General features: G+C 36.8%; 2 protein-coding genes across 4 annotated transcripts in view; both read right to left on the bottom strand.

The window, feature by feature from the left end:
• LOC125265023 (CD59 molecule (CD59 blood group)) overlaps nucleotides 1-1,480 on the bottom strand; it is a 2,637-nt gene extending 1,157 nt beyond the window's left edge. The window contains exons 1-2 of one of the 2 annotated variants that reach the window (XM_048184937.1): nucleotides 1,395-1,480; nucleotides 1-38 (exon numbers count right to left, since the gene is read on the bottom strand). The exon at nucleotides 1-38 is cut by the window's left edge and continues 37 nt beyond it. In XM_048184937.1, the coding sequence (XP_048040894.1) occupies nucleotides 1-18 (18 nt within the window). In that variant the 5' untranslated portion in view covers nucleotides 19-38; nucleotides 1,395-1,480. Of the gene's footprint in view, nucleotides 39-1,193; nucleotides 1,346-1,394 lie in introns of those variants that run through there. The other variant, XM_048184938.1, reaches the window with a different exon arrangement.
• A 1,525-nt stretch (nucleotides 1,481-3,005) lies between these two features.
• Nucleotides 3,006-15,184, bottom strand: fbxo3 (F-box protein 3). 2 transcript variants are annotated; one of them, XM_048184935.1, is made up of 11 exons: nucleotides 15,027-15,184; nucleotides 12,786-12,875; nucleotides 12,487-12,650; nucleotides 12,263-12,380; nucleotides 10,914-11,118; nucleotides 10,509-10,554; nucleotides 10,328-10,412; nucleotides 10,097-10,219; nucleotides 5,106-5,221; nucleotides 4,744-4,934; nucleotides 3,006-4,628 (listed from the first exon to the last, which is right to left on the bottom strand). In XM_048184935.1, exons 1-11 carry the CDS (start codon nucleotides 15,116-15,118, stop codon nucleotides 4,500-4,502), a joined length of 1,359 nt encoding a protein of 452 aa, XP_048040892.1. In that variant the 5' UTR covers nucleotides 15,119-15,184; the 3' UTR covers nucleotides 3,006-4,499. The 2 variants fall into 2 exon arrangements, with proteins under 2 accessions (XP_048040892.1, XP_048040893.1); XM_048184936.1 differs by having other exon boundaries at nucleotides 12,263-12,377.
• Between the last annotated feature and the right edge of the window lie 1,105 nt (nucleotides 15,185-16,289).

Raw genomic sequence — 16,289 nt, 5'->3', positions numbered from 1 at the left:
TCCAACAGAAGCTTTCATAATGCCTTCAGTTTACCAGTCTGATGGTGAAAAAGAGAGAGAGGGAAATCTGAGAAACAGTTTGGATTTGTCTGAATGTGATTGGTGAAACTGAATGTTCATCATAAATTTAGATTTAAAAAAAAAAATCATCATAAATTTTATTTTTTAAACTCAAACCTTCACATTCAGAATATGATTAGACCCTAAAGGGAATAAAGCAGCTCAAAGACTCATGCGATAAACACCTTGCCTGTAGTTGCTCAAGTAATGCACTGTCCCAAAGAGGTTTAACGGGATATTTCACCCAGATATGTCATCATTTTTCTACATCATTTTATTTTAAAACCTGTATGACTTTCAATCTTTTGTGTAACATTTTTTTTTTTTTTTTTTGTCCATACAATGGAAGTCAATGTAGTCACTAAAACATTCTTTAAAACAGCATCTTTTGCATTCTACAAGTAAGAAAGTCACACAGGTTTGGAACAACATTATGCTGAATAGATGATGACAGAGTTTTCATTTTTAAGATAACTAATATAATCCTGGTAAGGGAAGGTGGGTAATCTAGGGAGTATATAGTTTTGCCAAAATAAATCCAGTTTTGGCCAATGATCTGGCCTAAATTAGCTATTAGCTACTACCATTATTACTGCAGCTACCACAACTATTATTGTTGTTCGCTTTATTATAATACTGCAATTCGTTTTTTCAAACTGTACAGTTCTGAACATGTCAGCCTTGTACATCCTTGAACATCAATACCTTATTTAATAATTAACAATACATATAATAATTAACATATGTTTATATTTATGGCATTGCAGTTAGCACAATGTGACATAAAAAAAAGGCTACACTTTCAGTTAAAATTGACCTTCACAAATACTTGATCCTGCTCTTAATGTATACAAGTATTTCATTTCCCCTTCTTCAATTGTTTACCCAAAAATTTCTTTTAAATTTTAATTTGGATAGGATTTACACAAAAATCCCAGTTTAATTTTTTTTTTTTTTTTTTACATTTTGACATAAGTGTTTGGACGGTCACTGAACCAATGACTGCTTGTATCACATTTATTAAATTATGGATTAACTGATTTTCTTTTCAGAGTTTAGTAAAAACATATATAGTATTAATTCTTTTATTTTATTTATGACTATTTTATAATCATATGAAACATAAATCATACCTTAAATAAATAAAATGTCACACATTTTATCACAACCGTCTACAATAGCCATAAAAAACGATGTCTATGGAAAAACTAAATGTTTAATGGTTTATAGTTTTTGAAGTTGTCAAATTGCGATCTAAATCAGCCTAGCTCACAACCAAAGAACGTCCTTAAGCAGTATGCCGTTATCTTTTAGTTACTCTTCAGTAGTCTTACCCCAATGTGAAGAAGGAATCCAACCACAGACACATCCAAACCAGTCTGAAAAGTGAAGAGCTTGAGCTCGCTCACTCTTCTTTAAACACGCCCACAATGCTCTTCAATGAGTTTTTTGTGTCCTTTTCATTGTATACCTACATAGCGTCCTAAAATATTTAAATGTTAAATGTGTAAAGAGTGTTAAGTGTGCAAAAAAATTTAATATCGTGATAAGAAATCATTAATAACTGATTAATCACAAAGTAATGTACTGCACATTAGCAGCAGGGACAGTCATTCTGACACACAGCTATTCAGTAGTAGTATAATTGAAATAGTACTGCATTGTGATTTCTGTAACTTCCAATGTTATTCAGTTCTTAGGAATTTAAATGCAGCCTTCTCTAAGGTCTTTACTCAGTCCTGTAGTCAAAAGCTGAATATGAATCTTTTTCACTCTTTCCATTCCTCAATTTAATCAATACCACCAGGAGCCAAAATCTTGCCATTCAACATATATGCACAATATTTATATTCTTACTTGCATAAACAGGACATAAAGCATGTCTTTCTCATTGGTTTACATACTTTTATTTTTCTTCTCTCCTAGTAATTCTTGTTTTAAACCTTTTCTAACTATCTGTTGACGTTTCCCTGTTGATTCAGCACTATCAGCGCTCCTGACTTCATACTACATTCACATACCATCAGTTTCTCTTATTCTTCTTAGACATTCCTTTCCCTTAACTGTAAAAAATGCTGAGTTGTTCCATGTTTGGGTCAAATATGGACAAACCCAACCGTTTTTAAATTAAATTTTTTAAACCCAACAGTTGGGTTTGTCCATATTTGACCCAAACGTGTTGAAACAACCCTGCATTTTTTTTACAGTTAAGGGAAAGAATAAGATTTATATTCTTATGTATAAACAATCTTTTTAAATATAATTAATTATGCAATATATAAAATAATTCTTCGACAACCCTTTGACCACACAGGTCATGCTTCAGCAGACATTGGTTTACTGAATGGGTCATTGCTTGACACGGGGTCACACAAGGATTCATTCTGCTGTGGCATGAGAACTGATGAAAAATGTGAGGCTGTCAACAAGGAGATGTTGCATGTTCTTTCATTTGAAGGAATGAATAGTCTGATGTATTGGTCCTAGTGTGGTCACTTGTGGTAATTAAGGAAAACTTACTGTCTGTAAAAAGTACTTAAGATAAGTTACAGAAATGTTGCAATTTCTTCCTTTCAGAATAGTTCAGAATGAACGAGTAAAGAGATGGGAGGGGATGTGGGCCAAAAAACAAAACAAAACCAAAAAACAACCCAAATGGTGTAACAAAGAAACATCAGTCTGACTACAACAAGGCCTCTTCAACATGTTGCCATGACAACTGACACTAACAGGGTGGGTTAGGGTTTGGGTAAGAGTGAGAGAAATGACTCTACGTTTTGTGTTGTGAGAACAATAAGTGTTTTCAAATAGAAGTATTCAAAAGACAATAGTACTGTGGCTGGCTGGAGAAAAATATTCTGATCAATGGCATCTTTGTATTTAGATAGTAGAAAGTATCCTGATCACAAGGAAAATGTATACAAACAATGGATAGTGAAACAGTATTGATACACCATTACCTTTTTATTTACACCAAATAAAAAAAAAAACCTCATACAAAATGAAAAGAGTTATTTACTAATCTGGGAGGTTCGACGGGGCTAACCAGAGAACATAATAGCAAACTGTTGAAAAATCCCACTGCACAGCATTATTTTACAAAGATGATAACATATTAAGTGCAGTTATAAACATCAAAATCAAAATCATACATATCTTTAGGCAAAATTACCTCACATTGCCATTATTAGGAAGGGAGAAGGGGGGGGGGGGGGGGGAGCAGAGAAATTCTTGAGTCTGCCTCCATTTCAATCTGAAAAACAGCTGTAAATTACAACAAATTGAAAAGGTCATAATAATGCCATAAACTTATCATAAAATTAACTTATCTTGCTATTCACAGCAGTCTGTGTAACCTCCAGCCCTTAAGATGAGATAAAAATATTCTTTACACCAATGTGCTAGCTGACCTTCGGTTTACATGCAGCCATACATTTCTGAGAACAGGACATCAGCACCTCAGAACAGCTACCAACACAGAGCACTAGAGCAAGTAATGATTGCTTGTGCGGGTAAGCTGATGTTTGCATGAACTGGCTGGTTTGGGTCTATGTGCTTTTTACTCATCTTTGAATAAACCAGTTTGACTTTACAAGGTCTGGACCTCAGCCTGTCCCTGAAACCCTCTGTACAGAAGACACAACCACAAACATATATACACAAGCACATACACGCTACACAATACCTGAGGCCTTGTGGAGGAAATGAATGGGACTGATTCATTTTTGTCTTTCTGTGAAGTATGCTATCTGATTCAGAGTGTGTACACTAACAGTAGTGACATACTTTTTGCTCATGCTCTTGCTGCAATTGTAAGGTCTTAAATGGATAGTTCAAAATTGAAAATTCTGTCATCATTGACTCACCCTCATGTCGTTCCAAACTTGTATGACTTTTGTGGAACATAAATATTTTGAAGAACTATTTTTGTCCATACAATTAAAGTCAAAACAACACTGGACCCCACTGACTTTGATTGCATGGACAAAAAATATATATATTCTTTTGTGTTCGACAGGAGACAAACACACACAGGTTTGGAATGACATAAGGGTGAGCAAATTTCAATTCTCGGCTGAACCATCCCTTTATGTAAGTGGCAGGTCACTGTGAATCCTAGGCAAGAAGAGCCAATCTCACAGAATCTCACACACATTCAATAAACTCCCTCACTCTCACTCAATCACAAAACACACTTGCAGACTCAAACACACATACAATGATCTCACACGTCCACAGGCGCGCACAGACACAACCACTCCACAAGCAGACACATGCCCTCACAAACTGGAAAAAGAGGTGACAGGCACAAAGGCGCTCTACAATAAACAATGGATGCCTAAAAGCTCCGTTTGTCCTCTTGCTCTCCTGTTTGTGTGAGAGTGTCTATGCATCAGTATCTGTGGGTGGGTGTTGCCCAGTGGGCATGAAAAAGTGCATCAGACATGCCGAGGGCAGCGCCCTCCTGGGTCAGCCATGTTCATGCCACGCATTTCTCCCTCCTCGTAGTCATCTGTGTCCGATGAATTGTCATCATCATACGGAGCAGACACCTCACTGACTGAGCTCTAAATGAGAGGGAAAACATAGAATGAGGGATTTAAAATGACAAATGTACACACATTAGCACTTTGGATATTCATTTTTCTTGGATATAACAGAAAGACATAAAAAGCGACATACCGAGCGCACCATTGAGTCACGGAATGGTGGGCACACCATGTGGAATCGTGGGATTGATACGTCAAACACTTCCTCTTTGTTCTTGAGCCGGTGGAATGTGTAGTGGCCTTCCATGTACTCGGAAGTGGTGGAAAACGTGGTACAGCTGGCATACTCGTGAACTTTACCAGGTGTCATCACTGGAAACTCGCCTGCACGTACATTACACACAAAAAACAGATGTAGGACATTCTTTAAAAAGTAGAGCAATTGTCACACTATGAATTATATGGTCAGAAAGATACTGTCAGAATGTCTGTGTCAACATATCTGTTACCAGTGCGAACTGTTCTAGTTTACTAGTTACAGGGATGGGCTCTTACCCACGACGCCAGGGCCTCGGACCTCCTCCACATTTCCGTTTGCATTCGTGATCTTCCAGTACCGACTGTCTAGCTGGCATGCATTCTCTGGCAGGGCCGACTTTGCCATCTCAATCCTGTTGCATGGCACAGCTCAGAGGTCATAGGTTCAGCTCATTGTATAATCCTATGTCAAGTCTTAGTACAGCTGCGTTGCATTACAGCAAGTTACAGCAGAAAGCAGCTTGAAAATTTCAGTAACTTGATCTTAATTTACAAATTCCACACTGACATCTCTACTTTTTGGTAAGACAGGAGCACTGGGAGAAGAAATAGAGGAGGCGTGGTAGTAGGGGTGTGAAATATTATGTATCTTCTATGATAATATCGTAATTATCGTTTTAACAGTGCGCAAGTTGCCATTATTATGTCACTTGCTTTGCAAAAACCAAACAAAAACATGCCTTGAGATTGCACTTTCACTACATGATATTAAAGACACCGCAGAGAACAGAGAGCGCATGGTAGAAGGGAGAAAATATTTTCCACTCGTATCAATTTCTTTGGAATGCCAGAAGAAGACGTTATCCGAACATACCGTCTGCCAAATACGTGTACGTGTTTGTCAGATTACATGCATTTGTGGAACTGCGCTCACGCTAATTTGCTTCGTTTAGTAAATCTGGCCCTACATATATATATATATATATATATATATATATATATATATATATATATATTCCCAATATTTATTTATCAAGATTGCAAATGTCATATTGACTTTACAAAATACTTAATAAGTTAACATTGTGAGTTACATTTTAGACATACTGTCAATATTTTTTTAAATGAAACCACAGCAGAACTCTTTTGCGTCTTTTTTTGCGTTATTGCAGGGCTTCATTATTGAATGAATTTGCATTTTGAATGAATTAGTTTAATGAGTTTATTACTGAATGGATCGTCCGTTTGAACAAATCTGTTTAATGAATGATTAAATGACTAATTGAATCTGACGTTTGAACAAATCATTTAAATGAATGACTGGTTTCATAGTTTCATAATACTGCCGGTTTAATTTAATTTTTTTTAAATAATTTCATAATTAAATATTCAATTAAAAAACATTTCACATAGCATTATTTTTGCAATTGTAAATGCAGTGTAAATGCATCCAAGCTACCTCTGAGCTGCAATAAACTGTCTGTGCAAATCAGAGCATGTGAGCGGAGCAGTAATATTTTCTCCGGAAAGGAGAGCGTCTTTCTGAAGATTCCGCTCCACTCGCTTAGTCCACTCAAGGCCGCTCGCTCAATGCCCTCTGTGATGTTCTGGTTTCAGAATATGTGAAATATGAAACAGATCTAAGGTTATGGAGTTCAAATATTGTTTTAATGAAGTTGCAAACCTTATATACATTAATGCACAGTAACTTCAAAATTAAGAATGAAGAAGAAGAAATTGAAAGGGAGTATGGAGAACTAATAAGTTAGCAAAGATAAATTTTTTGATATACTCACTGCGAAGTTCTTTTTAGTTTTTTTGCTTATTAGGGGTAAAAAGAAGTTTGAAATACCTTCACAGTGGTATACTGTTAACAAAAAATAATATGTGCTGCGTGCTTTCCTCTCAATAACAAAATAAACATACAACAAAAATAACAGCGGTGAGAAAAAAAGCAGTAAAGAAGACATCTGATCATAGCAATGTAGATATATTTGCACCAGCTCTGCAATCTGGCACTATCCAGTCAAGTCATGTCACGTTGATTTATACAATATTGCTTTAAAGCCAAAAATATTATGTTATCTATAGGCCTACTGTAATTGAGACATTTATTCAAGAAACTTACAGAGAAATTTAATGTTGGAGCGAGATTTGAGCGTGAACGGTACATGAATGGAGCGTTCGCTTCGGCCGTGAGCGATTGAGCGGAGCGCATTGGCATAGAGCGGAATATTGAGAGGAGCATCACACCATGCCGCTCACATGCTCTGGTGTAAAATACAATTTAAATCTAAATGTCACTTCAGATGCAGCTTCTGCACCATTTCTGCAGTGCAAAGATGGATTTTGTTTATACATTTGCATAAGTCTGCCTCTAGAGCAAGACACTCCATCATAGGTCCCGACCACTGACGTTCAGTTACTTAATGCCTGACACCTGTCTGCATCGGACGTGAATGTCAAGTCACGTCAAAAGCAAACAGAATCCATTATAATCACTGTTGCTGTCTACACTAGATACAGTATACAGATGCACTGTTTACTTAAAGCTGCTGTCCGGAACATTTTTTGGTTAAAAATGATCCAAAATCAATTTGAGCATGTACCAGCCAGTGTTCAAAACTATCTCCTTACCTTAGCGCGATTCACAATGGTAAGCTTGTAATAATGTGTTCTAATTCAAACGGTACTGGTGGGTTTCTGCAGGAAATTCGAGCATGCAGCCATTAGTCCTTGCATCATTACGCCACGTCTGTTTACATAAAGAAGGAGTCCCAGCTAGTAGGCTATATAGCATGTGAGGATGATCATTTATAGACTTTTCTCACAGCAGCAGCAATTATTAAACTTATCATTTTGATGGCGGATTGTATGGTATGGCAAATTAACAGTGATGTGATGATTAGACTGTACAGAAATAGAAATCTACAGGTAACGCTAATACACGCTAAAAAATACACATAGTCACGCAATGCTGATGTTGTTAACATTAACAATTTGAGAACAAAGTATAATAATAATAATAATTTGCGCGGTTTGACGTGATATGAGCTAAGCGATCGTTAGATTTAATCACCATTGGCAGCGTGATTTCCTGTAATGCTTTTTTTTCCTCAGTCAGAACAAAAGTGGCAGACATGTTACTTACTTGTACAGACATTCTCCGGTGAAAGTTCTTATTTTGGTCATACTTCCAAGACTACAATCTGTGATTCCGAAGTACAGGTGCTGGTCATATAATTAGAATATCATCAAAAAGTTGATTTATTTCACTAATTCCATTCAAAAAGTGAAACTTGTATATTATATTAATTCATTACACACAGACTGATATATTTTAAATGTTTATTTCTTTTAATTTTGATGATTATAACTGACAACAAAGGAAAATCCCAAATTCAGCATCTCAGAAAATTAGAATATTGTGAACAGGTTCAATATTGAAGACACCTGGTGCCACACTCTAATCAGCTAATTAACTCAAAACACCTGCAAAGGCCTTTACATGGTCTCTCAGTCTAGTTCTGTAGGCTACACAATCATGGGGAAGACTGCTGACTTGACAGTTGTCCAAAAGACGACCATTGATACCTTGCACAAGGAGGGCAAGACACAAAAGGTCATTGCAAAAGAGGCTGGCTGTTCACAGAGCTCTGTGTCCAAGCACATTAATAGAGAGGCGAAGGGAAGGAAAAGATGTGGTAGAAAAAAGTGTACAAGCAATAGGGATAACCGCACCCTGGAGAGGATTGTGAAACAAAACCCATTCAAAAATGTGGGGGAGATTCACAAAGAGTGGACTGCAGCTGGAGTCAGTGCTTCAAGAACCACTACGCACAGACGTATACAAGACGTGGGTTTCAGCTGTCGCATTCCTTGTGTCAAGCCACTCTTGAACAACAGACAGCGTCAGAAGCGTCTCGCCTGGGCTAAAGACAAAAAGGACTGGACTGCTGCTGAGTGGTCCAAAGTTATGTTCTCTGATGAAAGTAAATTTTGCATTTCCTTTGGAAATCAGGATCCCAGAGTCTGGAGGAAGAGAGGAGAGGCACACAATCCACGTTGCTTGAGGTCCAGTGTAAAGTTTCCACAGTCAATGATGGTTTGGGGTGCCATGTCATCTGCTGGTGTTGGTCCACTGTGTTTTCTGAGGTCCAAGGTCAATGCAGCTGTATACCAGGAAGTTTCAGAGCACTTCATGCTTCCTGCTGCTGACCAACTTTATGGAGATGCAGATTTCATTTTCCAACAGGACTTGGGACCTGCACACAGTGCCAAATCTACCAGTACCTGGTTTAAGGCCCCTGTTCTTAATTGGCCAGCAAACTCGCCTGACCTTAACCCCGTAGAAAATCTGTGGGGTATGGTGAAGAGGAAGATGCGATATGCCAGACCCAACAATGCAGAAGAGCTGAAGGCCACTATCAGAGCAACCTGGGCTCTCATAACACCTGAGCAGTGCCACAGACTGATCGACTCCATGCCACGCCGCATTGCTGCAGTAATTCAGGCAAAAGGAGCCCCAACTAAGTATTGAGTGCTGTACATGCTCATGCTTTTCATGTTCATACTTTTCAGTTGGCCAAGATTTCTAAAAATCCTTTCTTTGTATTGGTCTTAAGTAATATTCTAATTTTCTGAGATACTGAATTTGGGATTTTCCTTAGTTGTCAGTTATAATCATCAAAATTAAAAGAAATAAACATTTGAAATATATCAGTCTGTGTGTAATGAATGAATATAATATACAAGTTTCACTTTTTGAATGGAATTAGTGAAATAAATCAACTTTTTGATGATATTCTAATTATATGACCAGCACCTGTACAGTATCCACACCGGTGTGGTGACTGACAGCAAACATTAGATTCATCTGCGCTGAGGAACCGTGCCGGTGCACAATGCACGTACAGATAATAATTCCGCAAACAACTGCAATTGCAGGTTTCAAACAGAGATGGCGACAAAGAGGCAAAATTACGGACTGCAGCTTTAATGGTGTGCTCAAGTCTGCTGACATCAGGACAAATGGAAGTGTAAATTAACATTCACGTTGATTTGTCCTGTTTAAACAGCTTGTTTGCATCTTTAGATGGAAAACTGCATTTATTTTTAATGACAGGCCGGATCGTGTCAGAGGATTGTTTGTTCAGAGTCAGAGTTTAATAGTTTAATAATAATTTTTCAGCATATATATATTTTGTGTCTGTTTATCAACATAAACATATATATCCTTATTCAGATTAACAAAGCCAAATTAACATGTGTGTGCATTTATGTAATACCTGATTCTATAGGTGAAGAAAAAGTGTGGCGGATGGATTGAACTGAGCTCTGGCAGGAAGGAGGTAGAGACTGATACGGTGATGTCACCAGTTGTTGCCACACAGCGTTTGTCATGAACATACCTGAACAAACACAAAGGAGGTCAAATGTAAAGTGGCATTATAATATGCTTTTGCGATTTCATATCCTGACATAAGTTACTAAGTGTAAGATAACAAAAGTTGGACCACCTGAAGATCTGGTCTCGAATGATGGGGTATTCTCCTGTTACAACATTGTCAACATAGGAAGTAAACCACTCAGTAAAGTTAGAACCTGATAAAAAAGAAAGAAGGAGAGAGAATAGATCATATAATCTGAATTGGTCCATAAAACTGCAATGCATTAATGCAGCCTTTTGGTCTTTGTTACCTGTAATGAACATGTCAATCCCAGAGGGATCTTGTGCCAGTTGATCCTGTGAAGAAAAAGCATAAAACAAAATGAGCAAGAAGGGCTATATTAGACAAGAAGACAAGAGCACCCCTCACTGGTCAAAGTGCAACAATACAAGAAAAATCCCTCTCTTATCTAATGGAGACCTCCACATGCACAAGCAGAATCGTATCTGATGTGGTGAACTTCTTCAGCTCCTATCAGTCACGACCCAGTTGGGAGGCTCTTAACATTTACCATCTGGCCTTTAGCTAATATATAACCTCTGGCTGCCTCCTTAAAAGACGATCACAATTGCACTTTTCAGAATCGTTTACCGGCCCTGCATGAGTGTGTGTCTATGCATGGTAGATTGTTGTGGTCTGAGGGTGGTGATCTGACCGGGCACTGATAGAAGATCTCACTGCGTGTTCGTCCCTCTGTGCTCTCCAGGGCCATGTACTGGCTAAGGCCGGTATGGAAGCAAAACGTGAGTGGAAGACACTGCCGCATGCCCTTCCTCTGCTGAAATCCCCCTGCCGCTGTCTCAATATCCAACAGGTCTTCTGAGCGATAGTGATTGGACAAAGCCATGCTGCCCATCAGCCTGCGGTGAGGAGGAGTAGAGGAAGAGAAGTCTGTCTGCTTGCGTGTATAGATGTTATTCAAATAATTTATGAGCATTTAAAGGTGCCCTAGAATTAAAAATGGAATATATATTGGCATAGTTAAATAACAAGAGTTCAGGTACATGGAAAAGACATACACTGAGTCTCAAACACCATTGTTTCCTCCTTCTTATATAAATCTCATTTGTTTAAAAGACCTCTGAAGAACAGGCGAATCTCAACATAACACCAACTGTTACGTAACAGTCAGGGTGTATGCCCCCAATATTTGCATATGCCAGCCCATGATCGAGGCATTACACAAGGGCAGAACGTCTGGATGTGCACAGCTGAATCATCAGACTAGGTAAGCAAGCAAGAACAATAGCGAAAAATGGCAGATGGAGCAATAATAACTGACATGATCCATGATAACATGATATTTTTAGTGATATTTGTAAATTGTTCTAAATGTTTCGTTAGCATGTTGCTAATGTACTGTTAAATATGGTTAAAGTTACCATCGTTTCTTACTGTATTCACGGAGACAAGAGCTGTCACTATTTTCATTATTAAACACTTGCAGTCTGTATAATTCATAAACACAACTTCATTCTTTATAAATCTCTCCAACAGTGTGTAATGTTAGCCCGTTAGTAACGGAGCATACTATCAAACTCATTCATAATCAAATGTAAACATCCAAATAAATACAATACTCACATGATCCGATGTATGCATGCAGCATGCATGACGAACATCTTGTAAAGATCCATTTTGAGGGTTATATTAGCTGTGTGAACTGTGTTTATGCTGTTTAAGGCAAGCGCAAGCTCCGGGGGCGGGGGAGCACGAGAATTAAAGGGGCCGCAACCTATATATCGGTGAATAGTTAATGATGCCCCAAAATAGGCAGTTAAAAAAATGAATTAAAAAAAATCTATGGGGTATTTTGAGCTGAAACTTCACAGACACATTCAGGGGACACCTTAGACTTATATTACATCTTTTTAAAAGAAGTTCTAGGGCACCTTTAAATAATTACTTTAATTATATAATCATGATTTAAGTGTTAAAAAGTAAATTAAAAAAAGCTTTTAAATAGGATTCTGAAAAGATCAAGGATATTCTTGTAAGTCTTACCCAGGGACCACCAGTTTTTGTCCATTGTGTATCCTATAGGAGCAACGGTAGTCATTAGGGAGTTTGCAGCCAATCTGGGCCTCAATGGTGTCTAGCTCTTCCTCCCTCGCTCCCTCTTCTCAGAGAAAGGAAAACAAAACTCTCAGTAGATGACACTCATATTATGAAAATTAACACCCATAGTTTTTCAAAATATGACTGGATGAGTAACAGTTTAGACAGACCTTTAAGTGAAGTTATCATTCGAGGACATTTCTGATTCAGGTAGTTTTTCAGTCCATCCCAGGCTTTCTTGAGAGTGCTGTAATAGTCGATGTAACGGCCCAGATCAGAATAATACTCCCGAAACAGCTCCTTCCAGGCCAGGCCTCTGTGGGTTTTGTCTGCCCTGAAAAAAAAATCAACACTACATCAACACCATATTTTGATTACAGCAAATCTAAAAATGCAACAAAAAGACAAAAAAATGCATTAATGTCATAAATGAATCAAATTATTCTGAGGGCATTATGAGTGTGCTTACTCAGTAAGGAGCCAGTGCTTCTGACAAAGTCTCTTCCATAGGGGGTTATGACCTGTCAGATCATTGAGTCGACGACTTACAAAACTGCAGCTGAGAAAAGAACAAACCAGATTCGGTACAACAGGCACTTATGACTACTTGAGATCTTGAAAAAAATTAAACATATTCAGACCATGCTTCATCTATTAACCCTTGAGCTGTGTTGAAAACCTCTGTAGAAACACCTTTTGTGTTCCCAGTCAAAAATGACCAGCCTTTTAAAAATTGCTTTGTAAATCACTTGTTATGCTATATTATCACCAAATATTGGATTCAATCTTTTCTTTCAATATGGACAGGTTTTGTATTTATTTTTGGAACTGATTGAAATAGGCCTCATTGAACTGAGCTTATGCATCTCAGTTTTGGGGTAAAAAAAAAAACATTATTTGTGGATAAATGTCAATATTCAACACAATATGGAAAAAAAATTGTACAAAATGGAATAAAGTCACACTTGTGGTGTTGCCGGTCAAAAATTACCAGCCTACAAAAACAAAAAACAAAAAAAATCGTAAAAATCTCCTGTTATGTTATTATTATATTATATTATATTATCACCAAATATTGTATTCAATCATTTTGTCAAATTATTTTCTTTCAGTTCGTTTTTTATTTATTTTTGAAACTGATTGACAGTGGGCCTCATTGATCTGAGGATAAAGTTCATCTCTGTGGAAAAGAAAGCCTTTAATATTCAAAATAGTTTGTTTGTGTACATGAATGTGTGTGTGTGCATGGATGTATCTTTGTAAGCACACGTGTACAATACATATGTGAACATGAACATGATAATGTTCATGAGAACACTAAATGTTTCTCTTATTTTTGATTTCCCCTATTAATTTTCAATGAATGGTCATTTTTGACTAATATAAGCTCAGATAAAAGAGGCCTACAATCAACCACACCCAAAAAGAAATACAAAACCTGTCCTAATTGAAAGAAAACAAGTTGATAAAAAGATGTAATCTAATATTTGGTTATAATATAGAGTAATGAGAGATTTATAAGCAATTTTTTGTAGGCCGGTCACTTAGTAAGTTTTAGTTCCAATGCAATAACGTTAACTAGCATTTTTGGGAAAAGGAAATTCCTCTCCAGGTCAAAATACCCAAACACAACCTGAGATTAAAACAAAGACCTGATCATTACCTTCAAGTGGATTTTTGCATAATATTGTACATGTTTTGATGATGTTATGAAAGCGACTTCATTCAACCACCCGCAGAAGCTTGAAGCCGTGCATTTTAACAATGTTTTTACTTCTTGTCTTGATCTTGAATGTGGTAATTAGTTACTTTCTACAGGACTCTCAGATTTCATCAAAAATGTGTGTTCCGAATATGAACGAAGGTCTTATGGGTGTGGAATGATATGAGAGTAATTAACAACTAACCCTTCAACTCTTAAAAAAAAAAAAAAATTATTTACATTTTTCACAAACAAGTTTGGTAATGACAGCTTTTGCAAATAATTATGTAGCTGACCAAAAAAAAAAAAACTCTGTCATCATATAAGGCCCCAATATACTAAGGGAAAAATTCAGTTTTTGGAATTTGTGCATTTCTAACTTATTTAATAACTATAGCCTCTTGAGGTCGCAAACTTTAAATAACATAAATTTGGTGGAATACTCAATTAAGAATAGTGTTAAAAGGCGCAGGTAATGTTTCTGTCTTTAGAATAGCTTCTATAAACAGTGAGGAAACTTAGTTACGCCGGCTGTCACACAAACTTCCAGCTGGACCGCGTCACGTGATCCTTACTGTTCATTTCCCAGACCAAAATATTTATCATCACAGAACAACTCTACTTATGATCCACAAATCACAAACAGCTCCAACGTGCTTTTGCAGCAGAAACAAAGCTTTTGTGTTGCCTGTCTATATCCACTTGTACTGTCAACTTAACGTTACATGAAGTCATGCACTTCTATCTTCCAACATAAGATGCATGAGATGATCGGGTGTAACAGATCACACAGATAGCTGTCTTTTTTAGAATGACTGAAAACGGACATTAAAAATCGTGTCGGTTTATCAAAAGAACTTGCCTGAGTAATATCATAAGCTATCCTATTAGCATTGCCAGCTAACTGTGCAGCGGATATTATTTTTCAAGCTCATTCAAGGAACAAACATGCTAAAAACATCTTTGTTATTGCACGGACTGACGGTATGGCTGAAGAAAGATGTCTACCTGATCAGATCTCGGAAGTCCAGAAATGACAGCACCAGCAGTAAGGGATCAGACGGTAAGTTATCCAGGCTGAGCGCTATGGACGTTGCCATCTTGGTAGCGAATGCAGAACCGAACCCCGCCCCTTCACTGCGATGACAAGAAGGCGTGTCCGCACGCTGCTCTGTTATCAAATATTGCGCACATGTCGCCACTCTTTTAAGTGTAAGTGTTAGTTCTAGTAAGCTGTTCAAAGATTCTGTTTTCGATTTCTCTCAACGATCCTTAAGTATACTTTTAAGTTTTATACTTAAAAATATCCTCTTGGGACCCAGAAAAATCCATATCTTTACATTGTTTATCCATATCATTACATTGTTTAGAGCATAAGAAAAAAAAATAAAAATGGAAAAATAACATTTTTGAACAGTTATATTTTATTCATATTTTATGCCATGTCCTCTGTAGTGGACACCAGGATTAAGCTGTTTAAAAAATAAAATGTAATTGGATTTTTTTTTTTTTTAATTTACCAATCAATTTTTAGGTTTCAGGATTTTTTTAAGCTAAATTTTGTTTAAAGATGATTCTCAACTATGTTATGAATGATAGAACGGAATGAATCGATATACCATTTTACTTTATGCAATATGTGGGTAAAATGGCCATACATCGGTTTTCCCATTCAATACAATTGATCTATACACTGTATCTAATTTGCATATTAATATGTTCTTGGAGCAACATGTAATGAAAAAAGAAGTGTAATAATGGGAGTAATAATTGGCAACATTTTCATAATAATATCTAATAATTAATAGGAATATTGATTTATAATTTATTTCGCTATTCACTTGTTGTGTCTCCCAAAATGCCTGATAATCATGATTTAAGTCCTGGTGTCCTCTACAGAGGTCATGTATGAAATCAATGCCCTGTTTTGTAACAGAAAGTCATATTTTGATTAGAAACCCCATAATATTAATCTGATTTAAATGATATACAAAATATTATCATATTTCCATAAGAGTGCTAAATTTGATCACTAAATTAATGTCAGTCATTTTTAAAGACCAAGGAGAAGTTGTTGTGATGGTGAAACTTCCAAACATTTGGAAGATCTCTGCAAAGCCCTGAATGTGTTCTTTACAGGACATCCACACTTATAACGGTGACATGTAGGATGTCAGAGAAATTCACTAAAATATAATATCCACTGCAGAGGACAAAAGTCTATTCATGGGTCCCAGGAGGATAAAGCCTAGTAATATAACACAGTGTAAA

The sequence above is a fragment of the Megalobrama amblycephala genome, linkage group LG3 (genome assembly GCF_018812025.1).
Source record: "Megalobrama amblycephala isolate DHTTF-2021 linkage group LG3, ASM1881202v1, whole genome shotgun sequence".
Classification (NCBI taxonomy): Eukaryota; Metazoa; Chordata; class Actinopteri; order Cypriniformes; family Xenocyprididae; genus Megalobrama; species Megalobrama amblycephala.
Note: the sequence above shows the minus strand (reverse complement) of the source record. Positions and strands in the feature narration are given on the sequence as shown.